Source organism: Alosa pseudoharengus, unplaced genomic scaffold (assembly GCF_046254945.1).
Source record: "Alosa pseudoharengus isolate Yale_2024_CS ecotype anadromous, Long Island Sound unplaced genomic scaffold, YU_APseudo_1.1 YU_APseudo_1.1_scf_4, whole genome shotgun sequence".
Taxonomy (NCBI): Eukaryota; Metazoa; Chordata; class Actinopteri; order Clupeiformes; family Clupeidae; genus Alosa; species Alosa pseudoharengus.
In genome coordinates this window covers 12,965,154-12,989,103 of record NW_027468774.1, presented here as the reverse complement: position 1 = coordinate 12,989,103, position 23,950 = coordinate 12,965,154, and the positions used below count along the sequence as shown (strand labels likewise).

General features: G+C 41.3%; 1 protein-coding gene across 2 annotated transcripts in view; it reads right to left on the bottom strand.

Moving 5' to 3' along the window:
* The window catches only part of papss1 (3'-phosphoadenosine 5'-phosphosulfate synthase 1), a 32,903-nt gene extending 9,242 nt beyond the window's left edge, over positions 1-23,661 (bottom strand). Inside the window, exons 1-8 of one of the 2 annotated variants that reach the window (XM_076264877.1) lie at positions 23,557-23,661; positions 22,888-23,002; positions 9,463-9,698; positions 8,010-8,148; positions 5,598-5,716; positions 5,022-5,135; positions 4,650-4,761; positions 1,578-1,783 (exon numbers count right to left, since the gene is read on the bottom strand). In XM_076264877.1, coding sequence (XP_076120992.1) covers positions 1,578-1,783; positions 4,650-4,761; positions 5,022-5,135; positions 5,598-5,716; positions 8,010-8,148; positions 9,463-9,698; positions 22,888-22,999 — 1,038 coding nt within the window. In that variant the 5' untranslated portion in view covers positions 23,000-23,002; positions 23,557-23,661. The other variant, XM_076264876.1, reaches the window with a different exon arrangement.
* Positions 23,662-23,950: the final 289 nt, after the last annotated feature.

The window sequence follows — 23,950 nt, the reverse complement described above, 5'->3', positions numbered from 1 at the left end:
TGATTTTTAATGTACAAAAAGATGCAAACAGCAAAGTAAAGGGAGTATTCACCTTATTCACACGGCGGCCATTGTTTAAACCAAAACGAGGCTACAGGGTACACTTCCTATATAATTAATGCCACCTACAGGTGAATGCATAGAACATAACAATCCTATGGTTTGTGTACCCTGTAGCCTCGTTTTAGCAGCCAATGGCCGCCATGTGAATAAGGCGAATTGAGAGTGTTTTTGATTGAGATTGAGTTTTCCTGATGAACAAAACAATATTTCAGTACTATCCCTGACCATTGCTGACAAGCCATTGCCGTTTTTTTCTACTGCAGCAATATTGTAGAAGGGCTTTAACTTACACTCTTATTTAATTACTTCAGGCCAAAAGTGTTTAAAGGGGAGATTTTTTTCTTTTCTTGTTAATATGCAATTCAACCCCAAGTAAAATCTATAAAATCAAGTTTGCAAGACTTCCCATTTCCTCATCAAAGTAATGACTCAGAACATTCGAGATATTGTTCATATTTCCATTTGTTGCCTCATCCGCATTTAATGAAAACGTGGTAATTTTGAGTTTTACAGACAACTCAGATATCCAATGAGCAGCAATACTGTGTGTGCTCATGCAGGAGGTCTGCGCATTTGATAATGACAATCTGGAGAGGGCGCTTTTGTCTTCAGCATCAGATTGTATAAGGTTGACAAGAGGTTGCGATATGGTGAGGGACAGGTCGTGTTGCGCTATGAAAGAACATGCGTAGCCTACTTTCTGAGCGCAAAAACTGTCAGCCATAGATAAACGTAGTTTGTAGTTCTCCCCCGTTTCCAACAGCCGCCCATCTCTATTTATTTTTTATATCGTATCTTCTTGAGCGGTCACTGATTCATCGGACCTAATATTTGTAGTTGCCTTAAAAAAAGGAAAAGAAAAGGTGATAACCCCCCCCCCCCCCCCATATTTTTTTCTCATCAGATCTGCATCGATCTCAAATATGGCATTTCTAAAATCAAATTGACGGAAATCCGTCCTACGACGGAGAACTTTAATCCTTGGTCAATGTTGCGTCATGCAGCATCCAGCACGAATGGGTTAAGTCACCATAAAGATATAGTACACTGCAAATAAATAAATCTAACCAAGTGTTATTAATCTTCTATTAAGATAACAAAAAAATCTTAATATAAAGAAACTTACCTAGTGCTCTCTCGTAATATTATTTTGACTTAATTAATAAGAGTTTGACTTATTTTAAAGAATCATATCAAATCAAATATGCTCAATGTAATGTTTTAAAGACAAATTTGTTTGTTTTCATGATGAGACGCCTTAAAATAAGTCAAACTCTTATTAAATTAAGTCAAATGAATTTAGGAGAAAGAGCTAGGTAAGTCTCTTTACACTGAAAAATAGATTTTTGATCTTGATGTAAGATTAATAGCTCTTGGTTAGATTTTATTAGATAAGCAGTTTTTGCAGTGTATAGAAGATTGCGGAGGCAGGTGGGATGCAACATGTCTTTAGTTTTGGCCAACAGTTATCATCTTCTCTTCCGGTGCACATGTTAGTATCTCTTCACTCTGACCTTAATGTAAGGGTGGTCTTTGCAAGTGGTGCCCCACTGGCGGGCACAGCGCTCCTCCTTGCGATGTTCGTAGAATTCAGGGTTCCGAAGAATGGCCACGCGGTGGCCTTCAAAGACCAGTGCAAAGGCAGTGACGCCATTTAAACGGTCTTTGTCTGCAGTACAGACAGGCAGGACCACGGGCACAGACAAGTTGATAACCCCACCTATAAAGACATTACATTATTATAAATATGTTAGTGTTAGTTACAGGAGTTCACAGAGAAATAATATTGTGCACATACTTCTTGTCAAACACAGATAAGTCTGGCTTCAGAAACTAATAAGCGCTGCGGTGCACTCCACTTTCGACATTCGATTACTTAGACCCCATTATTCTCAATACAACCCCGCACACCACCATCAAACTCTGCCGCAACCTCCGCTGGTGCAGTGCCGGCCCAAGCCTTGATGGGGCTCCCCTCCCACCACCGCGGTGTCACCTGTACTTGACTATTATTGATACAAATGTCACACTATAATGTAACATATAACATATAAATTGTATTAGTAAAGTTGTTACAGAGTCACTTTAACCTTAGAGGGTGCATAGCCTATCATTGCCGTCTCTGGCAACTGATTCTAATAAGACGATTGATCTTGATGCAGTGTCTGTCTGTGCGTATGATCCAAATGCTAGCAGACACAGCAGTTCTATGGGCAGGTGTAATGTTAATTCCAACCCATACAGATACTGTATGAAAATTTGACATCATGATTATAGTAACCAAAATGATCACGGTTATCGCCATTATTGCGATACAATTAAAATGTGCTGAATTTACCTCTAAACATACCACCAATGTTGGGCAGAACTCATAACTGGCCTGTCCTTCAAGCACAGCAGCAACAAAACTTAAGGTCAACAGAACAACATTCATGTAGTGTCTTGTCATAAAAGTGGTGTGGCTCCTTTAAGACACACTCCTTGTGTGAGTTCTGCAACATCCTATAATCCAACTATCCAACTTGATCTAACTATACTGTACATCATCTGATTTAATATTTACAGACATTCAGGCAATATTTAACATTGAACATTTATTTCCTATTTGGCCTGTTATGAAATCATGCATTGAACAATAAGCACACTTTAGCTTTAAGAAACTTAAATACATGCATGCTTAGCATTTTGCAAAAATAAATCATAAGACTACATCGACAAACTCTTAGCCATGAGCTTTATATCCTCTAATTTTAATATTTACAGTTATTTAGGTGATATTTTCGGGTCGGGTCGGATTTTATGCTTGGAGACTCGTGCAGAACTCTTGTGCCCTGAGCTACCCTACTTGACGCAATCATGCTCTCCAACCATGACAACCTCCCTTACAACAACACAAGAGGCGAACCTCACTCTCATTACAAATAGGCAAGGCAATTTATCACTAAATTAAAACTACTAAAGTACTAATAGAAACATTCGCCTGAGACATTTTCTTACTCAACCATAGTAAGCAATTCTAATAACTTATGTATACTGGGGGTATAAATAAAGGTTGCCTTTGGTTATTTACTCTTTACATCAATGCTATACAAAACATATTGATCTCAATGGTGCATTTTGTGTTGTTTTGCTCTGACATGATCACCTGAGAGTACCTGAGCAGGGGTGGGGATATCATTTTCAATTTCAGTGATTTCAGTGGCACCTGTGGTTACTCTATACAAAACATATTGATTTCAATGATGCATTTTGCCCATGTTCAGGGTGGAAAATAAAAAAGAAAGATTTGCATCAGACAAGTCAAATTGATATTTTTAAAAAGAAGGGATCATGGAGAATAAAGGAAAAAAATATTTAAAAAATCTTTGTACAGTACATTCCCACAAAGTGTTAGGGTGGTCTAAAATGAGATCCAAAATGATTTTTCAGACTTGTGAGGTCTGCTGTTCAGACCCTGAAAGAATTTATTTTCTGTTCATTGCGTTTTGTGAGTGTTTCTACTTATCTCAATAAGGAAGATAAATTAAGAGCCTATGTTGAGTACAAATATGTCTTCTGAAGGCCTAAACAGAGCCCAGCCAAAAACTCCAATAAAATTTTGATCAACTTTGAGAGACAGCTATGACCATGCCGGATCATCTGGACTAAACATGACAATTTTGCTACATACTATTCCTATTTATGTACCAGCATGCACAATTTGAGCCTCCTACATGGTTAGTTCTTGTGCTATGGGCTTGTGAACTTTGACAAAAAAAAAGAGGCCAAACAAAATCGACACCTCCCTCCCCCTGTAAAACTGGCTATATCTTGGAAAGTATTGATCTTACATAAAAGTCATTTTACAGTCTGTCTCCTGGGTAACAATCGCCTTATTTACCCGGCGGCCAGAATGAGGAAAAAAAAAAGCTCACCGAAAAAGAAGAAGGGTTCACTGGCCTGTTCTTCTTCTTCAGTGAGTTTTTTTTAGCAGTTTGCAAACTGAGCGCATTACCACCACCATCTGCTGGACTTCGGTATAATGGCAAGTGGCCGCCGGGTGAATAAGGCGAATAGGTACACCTGGTAATTTTTTCAGAATTTTTTGAGACCTAAGTGCGTGGGCCCTGGTTGAATTGACGTGGAATGACCCAGCTGACTTGACTTGACTCTAGACATTTCTTCGCCGATTTACCACTTTTGTTGTGCCATTTTTCTCTATGGAGTTCCCCCTTACAGCTTTGGGGTGCATATTTCACAACCGTCTGTCTGATCTTTTCGCTGGATCTGCCATGATGAATGTCTAAAAAATTAAGCCATTGCTGCTTGTTCTTATATCTAGCCGGCATGGCTAATGGTTTTATTCCAAACTTGTATTTTTCACTATTATGGAGTAGCCGAACAAAGAACAGATTATTCCCAACATCGTACAGTATGCCACATAAAATGTTTTCATTTTCACAGGTAGCACATAAGCTATTTTCTCGATTGAATACACTGCAGTGCGTTGTGGCATGTACGGATACAGTGTCTGTTTTGTTTGAGCCTTTTGCGTATATAGTGTGTGTTTTGTTCGTTTTCAGAGATACACATTTTATTCACTCTACCATCCAGAAGGCAGTCAAAATGAAGACACTGCAGATACTCTCTCTCCCTCATGAAACCATTGAGTGGAGTTGCCCAACCCTCAGCCAGGACCTGAACCCATTGCAGGTCAACCTGGAGGAGGAAAACATTAAAGTAAAAGCATTGTAAAGGTTCATTTCAATATTAGTATAATTAAGTCTTTACCAAGGAGATGTTTAGATAGATACCTTAACACACATGAGTGTGACAACGACTGATATGTCAAATGTGTCTCCTGTTTCCACATTAGTTTCATCAGAACCATTTCTGGTGTTTGCATGAGGTCTGCATGAGGGGGGATACTTACAACCACCTTAATATGGTGGAAAGCTATTTTTGTGCAAAAACATTACCTTTCCGATGCTCAGTGTTGGCAAAGTCTTTGCATCTGCTTTGACCAAATCCAGTTTATTCTCAGGTACATAAAGCTCTTTCACTTCGTATGAAGCATCAATCGGCACAATATCCTATAGAGAATGACACCATATGGGACATTTGTGTGAAACGTGTGAAACCATATGAGTCCATCACCACTATAAAAAATGCACCAACTGTGCATTGTGCACCCAGCTTTTTTCACTGGCTTTCACACTGTTCCACAACAGATGGCTGCAAATAAATTTGCTATTAACAGACTGGTAAAAACTGGTTCAAAACATATATCCACATCTTCAATCACTTATGCTTTTTTATATATCACCTGTATATTCCAACGGCAATTGTGCAATAGCTATTCATATTAAATAGTATGATATTATCTTGTCAGTCGACATGGCTCTTCAGAAATGATCTTTGCCAGTTTAACAAATCCATATGCACCGTGTGCAGGAGGAAGGGTGCTAGTAATGAGTGGTATTTACGTTGCGAGTTGTGTAAAATACATACTTGCAACTGCGGGAGGAGCCCAGTAGCAAAAAAAGGTATATTACCTTTTCCTGCAAGAGGTCCAAAAGTTGTTGGATGCATTCATTCACACTGCAGGAGTCCGTCTTCAGCACCAGCTCTGGAGCTTCAGGCTTCTCATACTCAGAGTCGATCCCAGTAAAACCTGCAGTTATTAAAAATGAAAGAATATAGGCAAGTGGATAAAGTGAGAAAGCTATGGTAAAACATCAAATGGTTACTTTTATCCCATTAGAATTTCATTCATTATTATTATTAATAATCGATTTACTGTATATTTCAATATTTAATTCTCTATAACTAATGAGATCTGTCCAACTTGAGTGGTTTCAGTTTATTTCGAGCACACACACTGAATGAACGCTCACACCACTACCAATAATTTTATGCCTCTATGTTTGATGATGCCAAATTAGCAAGTATTTCCTGTAGAAAAGTTTGCTTTGTTTTTCAGCCCACGGTTCCATGATCCATTATTGGGCGTTTTGAGTGACCAGAGCTTCAAGCAGAAAGTTGAAACAACTTTATGGTAATGAGCTATGACGTGGTTCAGCGGCAAACGAACCTATGTGAACTTCAGTTCCTACCATAGACTGTATGGTTCCTACAAAACATTTGTTCCGTTTAGTGTTTGTAATAACGAAGATAAGAGGTCAAGTTAGTGTTTGCAGAAATGTAATACCTGTTCAAGGTCTATATGAGTGATATAGAGATTCAATAAAATGAATATGGTGTCCAAAATGTTTTTTTTAAAGGCTGAATAATGTTACATGATTAACTTATCATAGTAGCAATATACAGACTATACTTTCCAAGGTAGTTGCCAGATGCTGTCAATGACCGTCATTCCAAATTTAGACAAGATAAAGCAATGTTTAATATCAAATGAAGGTAATTTGTGTAGAAATATGTTATACCAACGGTTCTTTTCAAATTCAACATCAGTGTTTCCCATACATTGACTAATCTGTGGTGCACCGCCACAAGATCAACACTGCCCGCCACACAATAATGTTCTATGTTGTACTATTTAAATTAGATAAAATCCTTTTATTGGCAATTTTGGCATGCAGCCTTTCCTTGCCCCACCCTGCTCTCTCTCGTAACGGACCCGCTGGCCCTCCTCTGCATGTGCATTTAACAAAACATTAACAATTGTTTAAGGATTGTTGTTTGCACATAGAAGCATTGCATAGAGGACGACAGGCTAAATTGCTAATGAATCCGCTTAGCATCGTGACCATGCTGCGCAATTTTTGTCAAAAACTACTGCATTCAAGTTGACTCTACTAAGGTCTTATTACAACATAGTTTAGTCTTATGCAATCAAGCCGTATCTCTAAACTAACGTTAGAATACTGTTTGGTTATCGAGCTTAGCAAGCTTAGTTACAGCTGCTTGTTAAATTTGACTAGGCTACTCGTGCAGGGCTTTATTCATTTTATTGACTCTGACACTGAATGTTTGCAAAATCCCGATGTAAATGGTAAAGTGTTTTCCAAGACTCAAAAGTGCTTGTCCCAAGTACAAACTTTTATTTTAACCAACAACATAGAAAACATTATGAATTGCATCCACACATATCAGTAGCCTTTTAACTGTGTTAACGGTGTTGTGCCTTTTTGTAGGCAAACATCAGAGGTCTATTATCACACTTCCAACACACAATTCACTATGTCTATGCTGTATAGCTATGCTAGGTTAACGATTCGCCTATTACAAGTTAACCATCAAATTGGCTTTGTAAAGGTTATATTAAAGTGAAAATCTTGCATAGTGTACCTTTAAACATCTGCCCTCATGCTAAGTGACGTGACTAATACGGCTTGTGTACTTTAAAATCCCCTATAATGTTAGCGTTATGTGCCAACTAGCGTTATGCGTCACTTGTTAGCACCGATTTGCCTTGGGCTAAACAGACTTGTCTGAATCACAAGTGTTGCGAGTGATTATCTAATGCAATGTAGATGTCCAGAGGAATGAGAGGGTCTGCGAGGATTTGATGCACTTAACTTAGTCGCTGACTCAAAACAATACAAATTCAAGATGACTTTAGGTGTTGTGCCTTGACAATGCAGAAGTAATTAGGCTACTATAAGCCATTATTTAGGCTATTGATCAAGTGAACATTTTGTTGCGGCACTCACAATCTCAAAAACGAAAATTCTTGGTCTAACCATTGATGTGCCGTGTGAGTGGGCGGAAATAGGGCACCCACCAGCCCAACACCAAACTCTGAGCACGGTGAACAAAATCGGATTTTGAAGGCAGTAAATGCTCCTGTTAAGAACCAAACCAGATTTCGTTCAAATTTACACACCTATGGCTACTGAAAAATGTAAGGTTCATTTATCAAATGTTATTGTTAAGTATAAAAAAACATCTTTGTTTTAGAATTTTCTAAACGAAAGGGGCAGTAGTTGGTGCTTTTCCGATACCTTTGATTTCCCCAGCTCTGGCTTTTTTGTAGAGGCCCTTTACGTCTCTTTGCTCACAAACATTCAGTGGAGCATCGACAAAGACCTCGAAGAAAGGAAGTCCATTTGCCTCATGGATCTTTCTGGCATTTAGCCGGTCCTGTGAAAGTAATGCAAGAACAACTATTTGGAACAGGCCTCAAGATAACATGAAAAGGGCAATCTAATTGGGTTTCTACCACACTTCCCACTATAAACTATCAATTTGTGCCGTCATGACTATGTGTAGCCTAATAATGTGATTATTTCATTTTTCTTTCTTATATTAGGGTCATTCCATATCAGTTGAACAGCGTCGTCCAATCAGTCCCCCACATTACATTATTTTCATACATAACGTTCAGCCTGATATGGGTTATTCTACAAAAAAGGTGGAAATGCTTGTCCCTTACTTTTGCAGACCCCTAAATCATTTGAGCCCATAATCACATAACTGTATGTATTCAATAAATATAGACTGTCCTTGAGTCTATTAATTATTATTATTATTTATTTTTTTAAATGCCTGGTCCTGAAAATTGCCCTGTCCCTTTGATCATACATGGAAGTTCAGCTGTGTGGGCTACTTTTCATTTCAAAATATGATTTTCTTAAATCAAATCTCATATACATTTAACTTTAACCAGGGTTCCCACTCTAAGTCAAATGGAAAATTTCACGACTTTTCCCGGACAAAAAACCTGACTTTCCATGACTTACTATATAATGAATGGTACAATATACCGACCAATGACTTCAGAGCAGCCACGTAGTGTTCCAAGAATCTTTTACTTTGCAAGCAGTAAAGCTAATAACCAGATATACACCAGTCCTGCGTGGAAATATTTGTATTAATGTATTTTGGCAAATAAATGGAATAAATAAAAGGAAAATTCCGGTACTCATTCTGTTGCTCAGAAAGGGTGTGTTGCGGTTCTGCCTTTTCACAACGCGACACAGGTTTGTGGATATGAGTGTCGCGATTTCGGTTTTGAATCTGGGCTCTGTGTGTGTATATGTCTACATGTGTGTATCTGTTACTATCAAGTATATAACCGTATTTGAAGAGTTTGGTTCCAAAACGCTATATCCTCCATTTCAATGAATTGTCATAAATATTTTTTTTTTTTACATTTTGTTTAACAGGTAATTTCAGTGCAACTGTAATTGGGTCATTGCTATCTAATTTATATTTACTCAATCAAAACAGCAAAACTGCAATTGTATTGATATTACCAGAAATACACAATTACATGTAAATAACACGACTTATTCACGTTTTTAGAAATGGAGATATAGCGTTTTGGAACCAAACTCTTCATTTGATCTGCTAGCTTTCTAAAACAGATTTTATTTTCATTGGTTTGTAGAAAATTTTGCTAACACGGTAATGTCCTATATTTAAGCTATTTAGACAAAATGCTCAATTACTTACTCTGCTGTAGGGTGAGATGAAGCTGGCGATACACACCAGACCAGCATCAGCGAACAATCGCGCAACTTCTGCTATGCGCCTTATGTTCTCCTCTCGGTCTTCAGGGCTGAACCCCAAGTTCTTATTCAGACCTTGTCTAATGTTATCTCCGTCCAGTGTATAGCAAGGGATGCCATGACATACCAGATGCTCTTCTAAAGCCATACTGACTGTGGTCTTTCCTGCGCCAGAAAGGCCTGGGGATGGACGTTAATTAGACATTAAACATTAAATGGCAGAATGTGAAAGAACATCATGCTAAAAACACAGACTGACAAGTTAGCATAAAACCATTCTTACCTTATAGTCTAGTAGCCAACTAGGTTAACCCGGAAATGTTGAGTACACCAAAGTTTTCTTGCAGAAATGTGAAGTATGGGTCCCCAGTATACAGAAACTGCCATATGCTACTGCCTACTTTCGGGAAAGCCCTGCAATATGATCATTCACTCATTCAATCAGCGCTAGCCTATAGGAATTCAGTGGGCTCTTTAAATATGTACCACCTAACACTGCTTCTGCTTCTCAGTACGCTGACTTTGACGTCCCCTCCACCTCCCCTCCAGCCACCTCTGCCAGCAGTCCATGTCAATCGGGCATGGTCTGCCTACCACATCATCTTCTTTCAGCCACCGCCACCAGTTGGTCCCCGTCTCGTCGTGGGGGGTAGGCTCCCCGCCCCTGCCTTCATCCATCGGCAGGAGACGAGATCCGCTCATCACTGGACGGATCCGAGACGGGGCCTATGCCAAAGACTGTTACCTATTCAGAACTCTTTATCATGCTTGTATCCAAGCCGTTCCTTTACTAATTAAATTGTTAACTGATTCTATTCTGTCTACTGAGTCTTTCTGGTAGAACTCATGTTTCCGCGAAATGTGTCCTCTTAGATTCCAAAATGAATCTTTACTCACTGAAACTGTCACCACATGGTTATTCTTGCTCTACATTGTTAGTATCTAGTTGTTTTGAAAGAATAGTACACTAGTATGACTTATCAGTTCCCTTTCTAAATTATTTATCTAACTCCATCCCCATCAATGAACTTCTATGCTAAGCTACTATGGCCAATATCATTGAAATTTAACGATCTTGGTTTTATTAGGAAGACATGAATTCTGGTGGGTTTGGGCATGCCTCAGACTCGTGGTGTGAGCGGTATCGGAGCGGAACAGAGCGGCCGCTCCGGTCTCTAAATTAAAAAGCGATCCACGCTCAAATTCTATCCATATTACACAAAACTATAAAATAATCTAAACGTCATTCACTCTCGGTGTATAGATCAGGACAGACTTGCGGAACAGGCTGCACGGCAACAGTCTGACAGCCTGCATGCAAATAAGCATTAATGGTCCAATAGTAAAAGAGTGCAATTACCAAAGGGCCCTTAAAATGTTATTTTTAAAGCCAAGGAGGATGGCTTGTAGCGATGCTAGTTGTCAGCTCTGTCATAAGTAGTGACTGATCACATTTGCACATTTTGTTGTTTTGCACTTTCTTTTGCACTTGTTCTATAGTTTGTAATAGTCTTTGTTGAAATTGCACAAATTACACAAATATTTTGAAATATTTGTATACTGTTGTATAGTTTGTTTGGTGTTATTACTTTGTTAAAGGAGAAGTTCGGTGTGATATTGACCTAAAGTGTGTTAAAACATGATACCGAGTGTGAACTTTTGTCTCATAGCTCATCGACTTGTCCCCTGCACTCCGAAATCTGGCGCTAGTTAGCCGATGCTACCAACAGGTTTTCAATGGGGGTGCCTCGGGCATCGGTCTAGCCATGCAAATAAATCACTGTTTTACACCATTTACAAGGCTCAAAGTAGCTCCACACTTCATTGGTAGACTTCCGAGGGCCCTGACATTTAAAACAAGACATTGAGAACTTTGAAAAAGCACTGGTAGTTTATTTACAAGACGATTTGACTTATCGTGACTAAATTCAAGATGGTGGCGAACGGTAAACTTCCTGAAGGTACTGTCTGTATAAATCGTCTTAAATCGTGTATAAATGACATACTTCTCACCACTGAATGTTGTGCCTGAATCCATGAGTGCCTTGCATGCTGGGAAATGGCAGAGGTTTGTCTGGGAAAGCTGGGCTTTCCATAACACAAGTTTTGTGGAGAATGCTCTGACATTGTCATATGCATCACTGACAAGCTGGCCTTGGCCTTGTAACTTCTTGTTCAGTACATTCAGCTCTGGTGTGATGTCAACAAGAAAACCTAAGTCCACTAGCCATTTGGGATCACTTAGTACAGGAACAGTCATCCCATCCTTCTCCATGAAGGCTTTCACTTCTGCTCTCAACTCAAAAAACCTCTTCAAGACCTTCCCCATGCTAAGCCAACGTACCTCGGTGAAGTATACTACATCCTCATATGCTAACTCTATTTCCTCCAAAAAGGCACGGAACTGCCGGTGCTTTAAACAGCTGGATCTGATATGGTCACATTGTCAAACTTCAGGCATTTGCTGCAAAGGGACTGCTGGTGGATAATGCAGTGCAGAGCAATGGCCTCTTCCACACCCTCCTCTTCCAGTTTTCTTTGAACAAGTGCCACCAGTCCATTTTTCCTCCCTGTCATTGATTGGTTGTTATTCCAGCTAAACGCTTCCATAGTAAGCCGGCATTCACAATGGAATCACATAGCTGGCGGAATATTTCTTGACCAGTGGTCTGGCCATGCATTGGAATCACTGTGAGCAACTCCTCCATCACTTCGAAATTGTTATCAACACCACGGACATATATTGCGAGCTGCGCAGTGTCAGTGAGGTCTGTGCTCTCATCAAGAGCGAGTATGAATGGAAATGTTTAGCTTTCTCACGCAGTTGATCGTAAATGTTATTTGACATGTCAGAAATGCACTCTGCCACTGTGTTAGCTGAAATGCTGATGTTGCTAAACTGACCTTTTTTCCGGGCAGACTATACCTGCAGCCTGTAACATGCACTGTTTGTTGAACTTGCCATCTTTGAATGGCTTTCCTGTTAAAAAAATATAAAACGCCGGATGCATGTGAGAATAAACGTGTGGGTCGCACTAACACCAAGCTTCGATTTCAGGCAGGGGGCCACAAAATATCGTTCTGCGGGCCGCGAGTTTGAGATCCATGCACTAGAGCATTGGTTCCCAAAGACTGGGTCGCGACCCACAGGTGGGTCGCAGGAGATTTTATTTGGGTCGCCAGCATAGTCACAATTTATGTTGTGTAGGCTAATAGCTTATAGCCTACCATTCAGCCAGGGAAGCTAGCACCTTTCTTTTAGGATCTAGTTCATTTACTACCACAGTCTAGTGGTGTAATGTTTTTTATCATAACTCAATCTGTGCATTTTTGCATGTAGTATAGTTGCACAAACAATACCAGATACCAGCTCTTCAGCTTGGCCGATTAAAAACTAAAATGTGTCATTTGAAATCTCAAAGACTGTCAACAACGACGCAAACATCCATAGACCGGACATTATGCTATTGATAGTTTCGATTGTAGATGCAATCTTTACAGTTAATAGCAGCCTCCTCACATTCCTTCTTAGTTCTGATTTAAAATGCACAACAGTGCATTAGATTAGGGTACCTTTTAAATGGACATTTTAAACGCTTTCCTGACAATTTCCATCTCACGAACTCCACTACAGTAGCCTAAAGGCGCATTATCGTTGATCTTTCTGTATTCTTCACCAATTGCGCAAAAGCCTCTTGTTCTGATATTTATTTATTTCACAGTCTTACAACATAGCCTATCACAACACCAATACAGCCTTAGCACAAACAATCACAATTTTAAAAATGCAGAAAATGCAGATTTAAATTCCAAATAAAGAAACCTCCACAATTAGGCTACAACAGTTTTTCTCAAACTGTGGGTCGCGGAGACATGCCAGGTGGGGCGCGAACTGACGTGAAAAACAGGAGTTTTTTTATTTATTTTTTTATCTGTAGCCTGGGCCCAGGTAGCACCCGATGCGCAATGGACACACTGTGTTATTCACAGGGAAGCGCTCGTGTCAAGGCAGCTTAGTTAGTCCCGACCTACATGACATTTTGAACGTTGTTGTGAGAGTGGTGAATTTCATCAAAACCCGGCCCTTAAAAGCGCGTCTATTCTCCGCACTTTGAGAAGAGATGGTAGCTGACCAAAAGGCTGTACTGTTTCACAGCGAGGCAAGGTGGCTTTCCCGAGGTAAAGTGCTGTCGCGCGTGTTTGAGCTTCGAGTCGCCTCTTCTGTGTGTATAGTACATGGAGGTGTGCAACCAAGCTTTTTCCTCAGAGAGACTATTATGCCAGCTTTGCGACAAACCTACTCCCCAAGCAACAATTGATAACATAAGTGATGATGCGTTTAAGGAGAAACTGTTGAAGGTGAGTTTTTTTATTTCTTATTTTTTTTAATTAGGGTTCCCAGAGGTCATGGAATTTCTGGAATATCATGGATTTTTGATAGTCTATTCCAGATTGTCAGTGCAACAATTGTTTATACCTATTTTATATCAAAGAAGCGAAAACAGTCCAAGACGCGAAAGCGGCAATTGAGAAGGCAGAGGACAGCCTGGCTCTTGTTGGAGCGTGTAGGAACATCACAACTCTCAAACAGAGGGATGCCCTGGTGAATTCTTTGTTGGGGCCAGATTACATGCTGCATTGCAACAGTAAGTATTAGTTTAAACTTGTGAGACAGATTTGTTCTGGCATTTCTCTACACCTTAAATTTTAGGACACTCCATGATTAAATAAGTAAGGGATACTGTATTGTCCGCCAGTCATTATCGAAAAATGAAGTCCCCACAGGCGAACAGGACTCTGACGCGGATGGGTCTTGCTTCGTCCTGAAGGGACGTATTATGAAAGACGTAATTCAGAGGCACAAAACATATTTCCTTGGCAGCGGTCTATTATACAAAATTGTCAGACATCCGAACGTTGGGAGGGCTCATTCAAGTGAATGGAGCATTCTACAGCATTATTAAGAGAGTCTTGTAATAACTAATGTTAACATTGATTTGTGTGCTCTTTGTGTTTGTGGAGGGCTTCAACACCCTCGGACTCCTCCACGAGATAAGGGCTCACCCGGATCTCTTCCATGGATTGTTTGTGGAGAATGCGGTACCCTTGAAGGCCACTGACTTGTCATCACTCTTTCAAGTAAACTTCTCAGCAACAGGAACCCACTCTAGAGAACTGGAAAATCAAATCATATGCTTCTGGAGAGACTGGCTCATTGATGTTGAAGGTAATAAACCATCTGCCTTTTTAAAGCCTTCCTTGTTTCCTCAGTGGTTCCTTGTTGGAATGAGTTGCCCAGTGTTCTCCGTTCCTGTTATAGTTTTGGGTCTTTCAGGAGGGATGTAAAGGCATATCTGTTAAGGTTGTATCATCTATTTCAGGCCCAAAAAAAGGCCCAAACATAAATGATCACATTCATCTAATCTTCCCTAACAATCTGCTAGCTGCCTGCCCCATAAGCAGGCCATCAAAATATGTGTCTTTGTAGGCAGCCTAGGCTCCGAGATCTGTACACAAAAACAATTGCTACCAACAAGAGTTGGCAACCACTCAAAGGCAACATAAAGTGTTTCAACCAATAACCGACGAGATGCGCGTTTAGGAAAGTTTTAATTGCACGTGAGGGAGGGGAAGGGAGTAGCGAGCTAGCTCTCTGTTTTGTTTGAACATCAACAGAAGTGACGTATCCCTGCTATCGCTGATACAACCTTTAAGCAGTCACTTAGTAAATTAAGCGTTTCTTGTGAGTAATGTATATTATATTATAGTATTTTTTATTTACAATGTTTATTTTCATTAGGCTAATGATTGCATTTAAAATGTGTATTATTGCTATTCTCCTTAATATAGTCTTAACAACTTTTTAAAACTGTTAATTGTTAATTTCACTATTGTATTGTTTTATTTTTAAGTAGCTTTGGACAAAAGTGCCAGCCAAATCTCATGCAGGAAAAAACAGTTTTCAACAACAAACTCAACTTTCATTTCAGAAGAAGAAAGTGCCCCTTTATCATTGGAAAAAGTCCTGGAGTTCTGTTCGGGCTCATCTTCTCCATCACCAGCCAACCATAGTTTTTATCTTCAGAATCCGGCAAGATTTTCCCTGAGGCCAACACTTGTAATATAATTTTAAAATTGCCCATTCTCAGAGATTTCAAATTATTCAAAAGAAACATGTGCAATGGAATTCTATGGGCTCCAACATTTGGCATAGCATAAAATTGTAAAACTCTCTCACACTTTCTAGAAATTCCTTGTAACATGCCTCTCATATGATGTTTGTTTAGTTGTTTTTGCTGTTAGCTTTTGACAAAAAAAACTGTTACTTGAACAAAGGTTAACTAGTATTACTTGAAAAAAATGTAATTTTATTAATTAAAATAATTTACATTACATTCATCATTCATTTTAACTCCCAAATCAATGCTCCAACAAGATTTGAAGAATACATACAGTCTCAATGTAAGTAGGTATTGTCTCTGGGAATGGGACAGAGGGATTTGGCAGTGTTGCCAATGAGGGGATACCGTAGTGTTGTACAGCAGTTAGGAAACTAACTATATTGGTTATCGGCTTTATATCGATATTGGTATCGGCTTTCAAAATCCCATATCAGTCGGACTCTGGTGTTTACCATGAAAATAACCTAAAATTGTGTCCGAAATTACGATACAATGTGTCTAAATTCAACCAAATCTGTTATAGAATTACCATTTTTGAAGTCTGAAAGTGCCTGAATTGAATTCAGCATCCTTTAAAACCACTCCAATGTTGTCGAAATTGGTTACACAGTGCAAAATCTATTGTAACGTCGGCGCACAAGACATTGTTAGCGTTCTCCCACGCAGGGCATGCTGGGATACGGGAGCGAACATTTGGGGGTTTATGTCTGTATTTCTCCTAAGTTATAAGTCTAAAGTTAGCGTCTTTATTGTAACATGTTTCCCTTTTAGTTCTCCCTCGTGTGTGATCCTTTTTGTGTGGGGGGCTGCGTCCTCCCCTGTATGTGTAGTGTGTGTGTGTACTTGACTTGCCCCTTGTGTATTGTGTTCTGTGTCTGTGTCCCTGCCCTCGTACTTGCATTAAAGCTTGCATTGAACAACGCTTGGTGTCCTGAAACCTTCAAACGTTACAGTGGTGTCAGAAGTGAAAGCAATGGAAGCCTCGGATGTGGGAGCGTGCGGCGGAGCTGCCCCTGCCCAGGAGTTATCCTGGGGGCAGGCGACCTGGGGGAGTTCGAATAGCCCCGGGGCAGGGGCTATTCGAGCTCCCTCCAGCCCTTGTAAGGGCCCCTAAGCCACGCACTTAAGCTCGCCGGAGACGAGGCGCGATTATTAAAGCTTGGCTTCGCGCAGCGCAGGAATCGCCGGGGGACCTCTGCACAGAAGAGGAGGAGTGCCGACCGCTAGAGCTGCTGGAGGAGGACGACGAGTTCGAGTCGGGCCTGGCAACGGTGGAGTTCGAGAAGGAACTCAGCGGCAGTGAAGGCGGTGAAAGTGCAGAAGCCGTGCGACCAACTATGCCAGTCGGGGAAGGCCCGGAGCGGCTGCCCCCGCCGGGGGAGCACGTGCGTGAGTTGGCGGCTTACCTCCGGCCCGGCTATTGGTCTGCCCGAGACGGGGCCCTTTCGTCGCCGGAGAATTGGAGGCGGCGAGGCGAAGCGGGAGCCTGGGTGGCCGCGCCTGGTTCGCGCCCTACTGGAGCCGGGAGCAGTGCGCGGACTTTTGGGTGGGGGCCCTCTAGTGTGTTTGCTGTGTGAGTGGTGACTTTTGGGTGCGTGTGAGAGGCACCGTGCTGTGTAGGCGCCAGTTCTAGTTGGCCTGTTGGCCGGCGCCTTTAAAAAAAAAAAAAGAAGTTTGTTGTGTGGAGTTCGATAGCATGGCCATCTCGGGGGTCGTGCCTTCGCTGAGGCCGCGAGGGAGTGGAATGGGCCGGGAGCAGAGCAGGACGGCTCTGCGAGGAGGCAACACGAGGAGGGACGCCGAAGACGGTAGCTGCAGCGGGAGAGCTCAGTGCCTGTCTGCTGCGGAGTCGGTGCCTGTCTGTGCTGGTCGGTGAATCAACGGTTGGAAAGGCCACCTAGGGCCCTGCCAGGAGAGGAGGAGTGCCGCGGTGACAAGCCGCGGAAAGTGCAGCCTGAGGGCGGCTGCTGAGAGGGAGCTGGTGACGAGCGGGGACGGCCACGTGGCTGCTAGCACGCCCGCACTGGATTGCTAGCAGCGTGGCTCCCCGTTGAGTGAGCTCCTGCGGCGTGCACCCCACGTGAGTTGGCGGGCGACGCGTGCCGACGTTAGCATGTGGCTACCTCGTGGTCATTGCCGAGGACGGCAATGGCTTGTTGGGGGAGCTATGTAACGTCGGCGCACAAGACATTGTTAGCGTTCTCCCACGCAGGGCATGCTGGAATACGGGAGCGAACATTTGGGGGTTTATGTCTGTATTTCTCCTAAGTTATAAGTCTAAAGTTAGCGTCTTTATTTTAACATGTTTCCCTTTTAGTTCTCCCTCGTGTGTGATCCTTTTTGTGTGGGGGGCTGTGTCCTCCCCTGTATGTGTAGTGTGTGTGTGTACTTGACCGGCCCCTTGTGTATTGTGTTCTGTGTCCCTGCCCTCGTACTTGCATTAAAGTTTGCATTGAACAACGCTTGGTGTCCTGAAACCTTCAAACGTTACACTATTGTCAATCTGGACGATTCTGCTAATTATGCTGTTTATGCAAAATTGCTCAACATCTGGAAATTAGCATCCGGCAGTTTCTGTATGCTGGGGGCCCATAGCCTACTTCATATTATAGTGGTAGTTGATATTGTTTTCATTACGGCTGTCTGTTTAATTGCGCTTAGACTGGCCTTGGTGTCGTGAGTTTTTAGAGGGGGTGGTGTTTTTAAGTGTAGCTGGACTAAGTAGATTGTTAACGTTAGCTTTACTGAACTCAACTGGTTTTTTTTCTGGAGCTGCGTCCGCACTTGCTGTAAGTTTTAATTGTATGGGAGTCTCGTGTTGTTAAGGGATTTGTTTATGTAGTTGTCATAGTTACAAGTTGGTAAACTAGTTATTAGCCGTAGTGGGTAGTGGTAGTTGATATTGTTTTCATTACGGCTGTCTGTTTAATTGCGCTTAGACTGGCCTTGGTGTCGTGAGTTTTTAGAGGGGGTGGTGTTTTTAAGTGTAGCTGGACTAAGTAGATTGTTAACGTTAGCTTTACTGAACTCAACTGGTTTTTTTTCTGGAGCTGCGTCCGCACTTGCTGTAAGTTTTAATTGTATGGGAGTCTCGTGTTGTTAAGGGATTTGTTTATGTAGTTGTCATAGTTACAAGTTGGTAAACTAGTTATTAGCCGTAGTGGGTAGTGGTAGTTGATATTGTTTTCATTACGGCTGTCTGTTTAATTGCGCTTAGACTGGCCTTGGTGTCGTGAGTTTTTAGAGGGGGTGGTGTTTTTAAGTGTAGCTGGACTAAGTAGATTGTTAACGTTAGCTTTACTGAACTCAACTGTTTTTTTTCTGGAGCTGCGTCCGCACTTGCTGTAAGTTTTAATTGTATGGGAGTCTCGTGTTGTTAAGGGATTTGTTTATGTAGTTGTCATAGTTACAAGTTGGTAAACTAGTTATTAGCCGTAGTGGGTAGTGGTAGTTGATATTGTTTTCATTACGGCTGTCTGTTTAATTGCGCTTAGACTGGCCTTGGTGTCGTGAGTTTTTAGAGGGGGTGGTTTTCCGCGTGATCAATTAGGACTAGCATTTAAAGTGGTTATTGTGCTGGAGCGTCAGCGGAGGCGTCAGCGCTCGTGTGCAGCCGTCCTCGTGTGAAGACTTACTCGTGTGAAGACGAATCGAGTCTACCTGCGACGAGTCCACCGAGCAAGGACACAAGCAAGGCACCTCTCAGATAAGTTTCACTCTTGTCTCACCTTGTCTTGTTAGCTGACAATCCTTCTAATAATGTGCCTTCAACATATCCCTGTATCCGGTCAGGTTAATAAGCGTACTGGTGTTGAAAGGCAACAATCAGTTCAGCAGGCTTGTCCTACTTTTTCTGTAGGGTTGTGGAATTGCCAATCTGCAGTGAATAAAGCGGACTTCATTCCTGCTCTGGCCTCACAGTTATCTCTTCAATTGCTTGCGCTTACAGAGACGTGGATTAGGCCGGAGAATACTGCCACGCCTGCAGCGTTGTCGACCAGTTATGCTTTTTCGCATACCAGTCGTTCGTCTGGTAGAGGAGGCGGGACAGGCTTTCTCGTCTCTGATGATTGGAGGTTTACACAGTTGCTGCCTGCTCAGGTCCACAACTCGTTTGAATATCATGCCATCATGATAACTGAACCATACAAATTATACTTGGTGGTTATTTATCGCCCTCCAGGACAACTTGGGAACTTTGTGAACGAGTTGGACATTCTACTGTCTGCTATTCCAATGGATGCATGCCCATTATTAATCCTTGGCGATTTTAATATTCATTTGGATAACTCGTCTGCAATTGACTTCCTGTCCTTACTCTCCTCATTTAATATCACACGTGTCCACAGTCCTCCTACTCACAAGGCTGGTAAAGATCTTGATTTAATTCTGGTACGTAACTGTAATACAGACAACGTTTTGGTTAATCCATTACATGTATCGGATCATCACTTTATCAGATTCTCTGTGCGTCTCCTGGATAACCCAGCAGCTCCTCCTCCGATAATTTCGTTCCGGCGTAATCTCAGAAGCCTCTCAAGTGACCATTTTGCAACATTAGTAACATCTGCTTTACCTACTCCTAGCTCATTCTTGACACTTGAGGTTAATGACGCTACAAAGACTCTCTGCTCTACACTGGCATCTTGTCTGAATGCAGCATGTCCTCTTTCCTCAAGACCTACTCGTTCTAAACCTCGCCATCCATGGCTGACGAACAGTATAGTCTCAGTACGAAAGGAACTTAGAGCTGCTGAGAGGAAATGGCGTAAATCCAAAGATGGAAATGATCTTAGTAACTACCAGTCTTTGCTGTCATCCTTTTCATCCACTGTTACACTTGCAAAAAAGGCATTCTATCAAAGCAAGATTGAGAGCGCCACTGACAGTAGACAACTTTTTTCTACTTTCAAATCTCTCCTCAATCCTCCACCACCACCATCAACTACTTCACTGTCAGCAAATGACTTTGCAACATTTTTCACTGAAAAAGTTGCTAAAATAAGTGCTCAGTTTGATGCTCCTATAAGGAGGGCTTTGCCTTGTGTTAGTATGACCCCATCATTTGACTCTTTCTCTCCTCTTGATGAGGAAGCAGTCTCTCAATTGCTTCAGCGATGTCGTCCAACAACATGCCCATTAGATCCTGTCCCGTCCACTCTTCTACAGTCTATCTCACCCGCTGTTCTACCAGCAGTCACACATGTATTTAATGCTTCTCTCAGTTCTGGAATAGTTCCTTATTCTTTTAAACAGGCTAGGGTTACACCTCTGCTAAAGAAAAGTACACTTAATCCAACTGAGGTGAAGAACTACAGACCTGTCTCCCTTCTTCCTTTCTTGTCAAAGGTTTTGGAGAAAGTGGTCTTCAAGCAAGTTTGTGACTTTCTTCATCAGAATAATCTACTAGACCCTATGCAGTCTGGTTTCAAGAGTGGTCATTCTACTGAAACTGCTCTTCTGTCTGTGACTGAAGCATTGAGAGTAGCTAAGTCCTCTGCTCAGTCATCAGTATTAATTCTACTAGATTTATCTGCAGCCTTTGATACTGTTAACCATGACATTCTCCTATCTATACTATCTGAACTGGGAATTTCTGGAAAAGCTCTTGACTGGTTTGAATCTTACCTTAAAGGGCGTTCTTTCAACGTGTCTTGGCAGGGACAGGTATCTAAGTCTCATGCCCTCATCACAGGTGTGCCTCAGGGATCAGTATTAGGACCCTTGCTTTTCTCTATTTACACCACTTCCTTAGGTGATACCATTCGCTCCCATGGATTTGACTATCACTGTTATGCAGACGACACTCAACTTTACCTGTCTTTCCCACCTGATGACTCTAGTGTTTCCCACCGGATTTCTGCATGCCTTAAGGATATTTCAGCCTGGATGAAAGATCGGCACCTTCAGCTTAATCTCTCAAAAACAGAGTTTTTGGTGTTTCCAGCTAAAACAGCTATTCCCCAACAGATTAACATCCAGCTTGACTCAACTTCACTGACCCCAACTAGATCGGCACGAAACTTGGGCGTTGTAATTGATGACCGACTTAACTTCTCTGAGCATATAGCTTCTATTGCAAAATCATGCCGGTTTATGCTTTACAACATTAGGAAGATCAGACCTTATCTGACACAAGATTCCACACAACTTCTTGTTCAGACCATGGTCATCTCTAAGCTGGACTATTGTAATTCACTGTTAGCTGGCTTACCCGCTTGTGTAACAAGATCATTACAGCTGATTCAAAATGCTGGAGCACGCCTGGTCTTCAATCAGCCAAAGAGGACACATGTAACTCCTCTCCTAGTTACTCTCCATTGGCTCCCTATAGTAGCCAGAATTAAATTTAAATCTCTCACTTTGGCCTATAGGACACTAACTAGATCTGCTCCTAGTTATTTTAATTCAATAATCAAGCCTTACATCCCCAACCGCCCACTGCGGTCTTCTGGTGAGCGTATGTTGTGTCGACCAGTCATAAAAACTGGGTCTAATTCCAGACTCTTTTCTTCAGTGGTTCCATGTTGGTGGAATGAACTGCCCAGTGCTCACCGTTCCTGTGGTAGTTTTGGGTCGTTTAAGAGGGGTCTAAAGACATTCCTATTCAACATATACTTAGTTGTTTAAGCGCTTATGTGTTATGGTTTATATAATGTTGTTTTATTTTAATTGGGCTGTTAATTAATTTGACATTATTGTTTATTATTGATATTCTCCTTAATGTAGTCTTAGCATGTTATTGTTTTTATATTATTGATTGAATTGACATTATTGTTTTATTATTGCCTTTCCCCTTTTTTACATTGCTTTTTTTATTAGGCTATTGATTGAATTGATATTATTGTGTACTACAACTATTCTCCTTACTATATTTGACCTAGATTTTAATCTGTTCCCTGTTCATTTTTAAATATTATTATGTTGTTTTGTATTTATATGTCGCTTTGGACAAAGGCGTCTGCTAAATCCATAACCATAACCATAACCATATTCCTGCAATAAAACTTTGATGTACTCAACATGTCCGGGTTCACAATGGGGCTCTATCATAGACTGTAAAAATGTTGCCGCTTGGGCTCTATGGGCTGGTTATTACCAGAGCCTTATAGATTATTACTATTACCAAAGAAATATCTTGCTCCGCCTTAACAATCTTTGCTATTACGTTCTAACATTAACCTTACCTGTTAGCCAAACAGTGCATCCACGAAATCCTCGACGAGTTCCTATCACTTGCCCACGTTTATTTCTGCTTACATGGTGGGCTTGGTATGTAACATTCGTTGCTCTCTGCATCCCCTGGAACATGAATATGTATGTAACGTTTATACTACAGAGGAACAAAGCTAATGATATGTTGACTGAACATAACGTTATAGTTCTGATAGCGTGATGTTAACGGTGTCAGCTAACGTTATAACGATGTCATTGGCAAGTAGAACTAGTCGGCTAACAAGCTAACAAGTGCCGTCTAGTTAATCGGTCTCAAAGACGGTCACTCGGAAAGCGTCCATGCTAACTTAATATCACAACAACTCTACCGTTACACTCTTTGGTTAGCAGCTAGCCTACTGGTCTAAATTGGCTGATTTACGTTAACGTTAACTTTAAAGTTATAACATTAGGCGAATGTTATAGCAACCCAGCACAAATAAACCAGGCTGTCTGTCTGGCCGGTAACGTTAACGTTCCACATAAAATAATCGACATGGCATCGTTAATGTTAGGAAACCTACCCAATTTTCAGGAACGTTATTCAACTTTTGCTTCTTCAACGAACTCCCCGAAATTTCCATATTTGTACAATGATTTTATACCAGAACCGTTAGGTGATAAGTTACAGCCTCACTTACTCACTATGAATGAACAGCTTTGGCAATTGGCTGTCTGTCAGCCAACCAATCACGGAACATGAAACCTCTTTTCCATAACAGCTCTTCTCCAAAGAACAGGGCTGCAGAGCCGGATCACTCCCTAACTCCATTGTACCTGCAATCTGTTACAGTTCCGCTAGGGGAATCACGATTAAGTGCAAAAACAATGGGGGTCTATGGAGCTAGACGGCTAAATGTGTCTCTTTCACCTGGTTGTCGTTGAAAAATCGAAGATTTGATTGTGGTTTCTGCAAGCTCAATATGGATTATAGGTCAAAAGTTGAATGAACAGTACTTACGTCCTTTTGATTTCTTACAGGTTGGGTCATTGTTGCCCACAACACACTAGCTTTCTGCTAATGAATATCGTCAT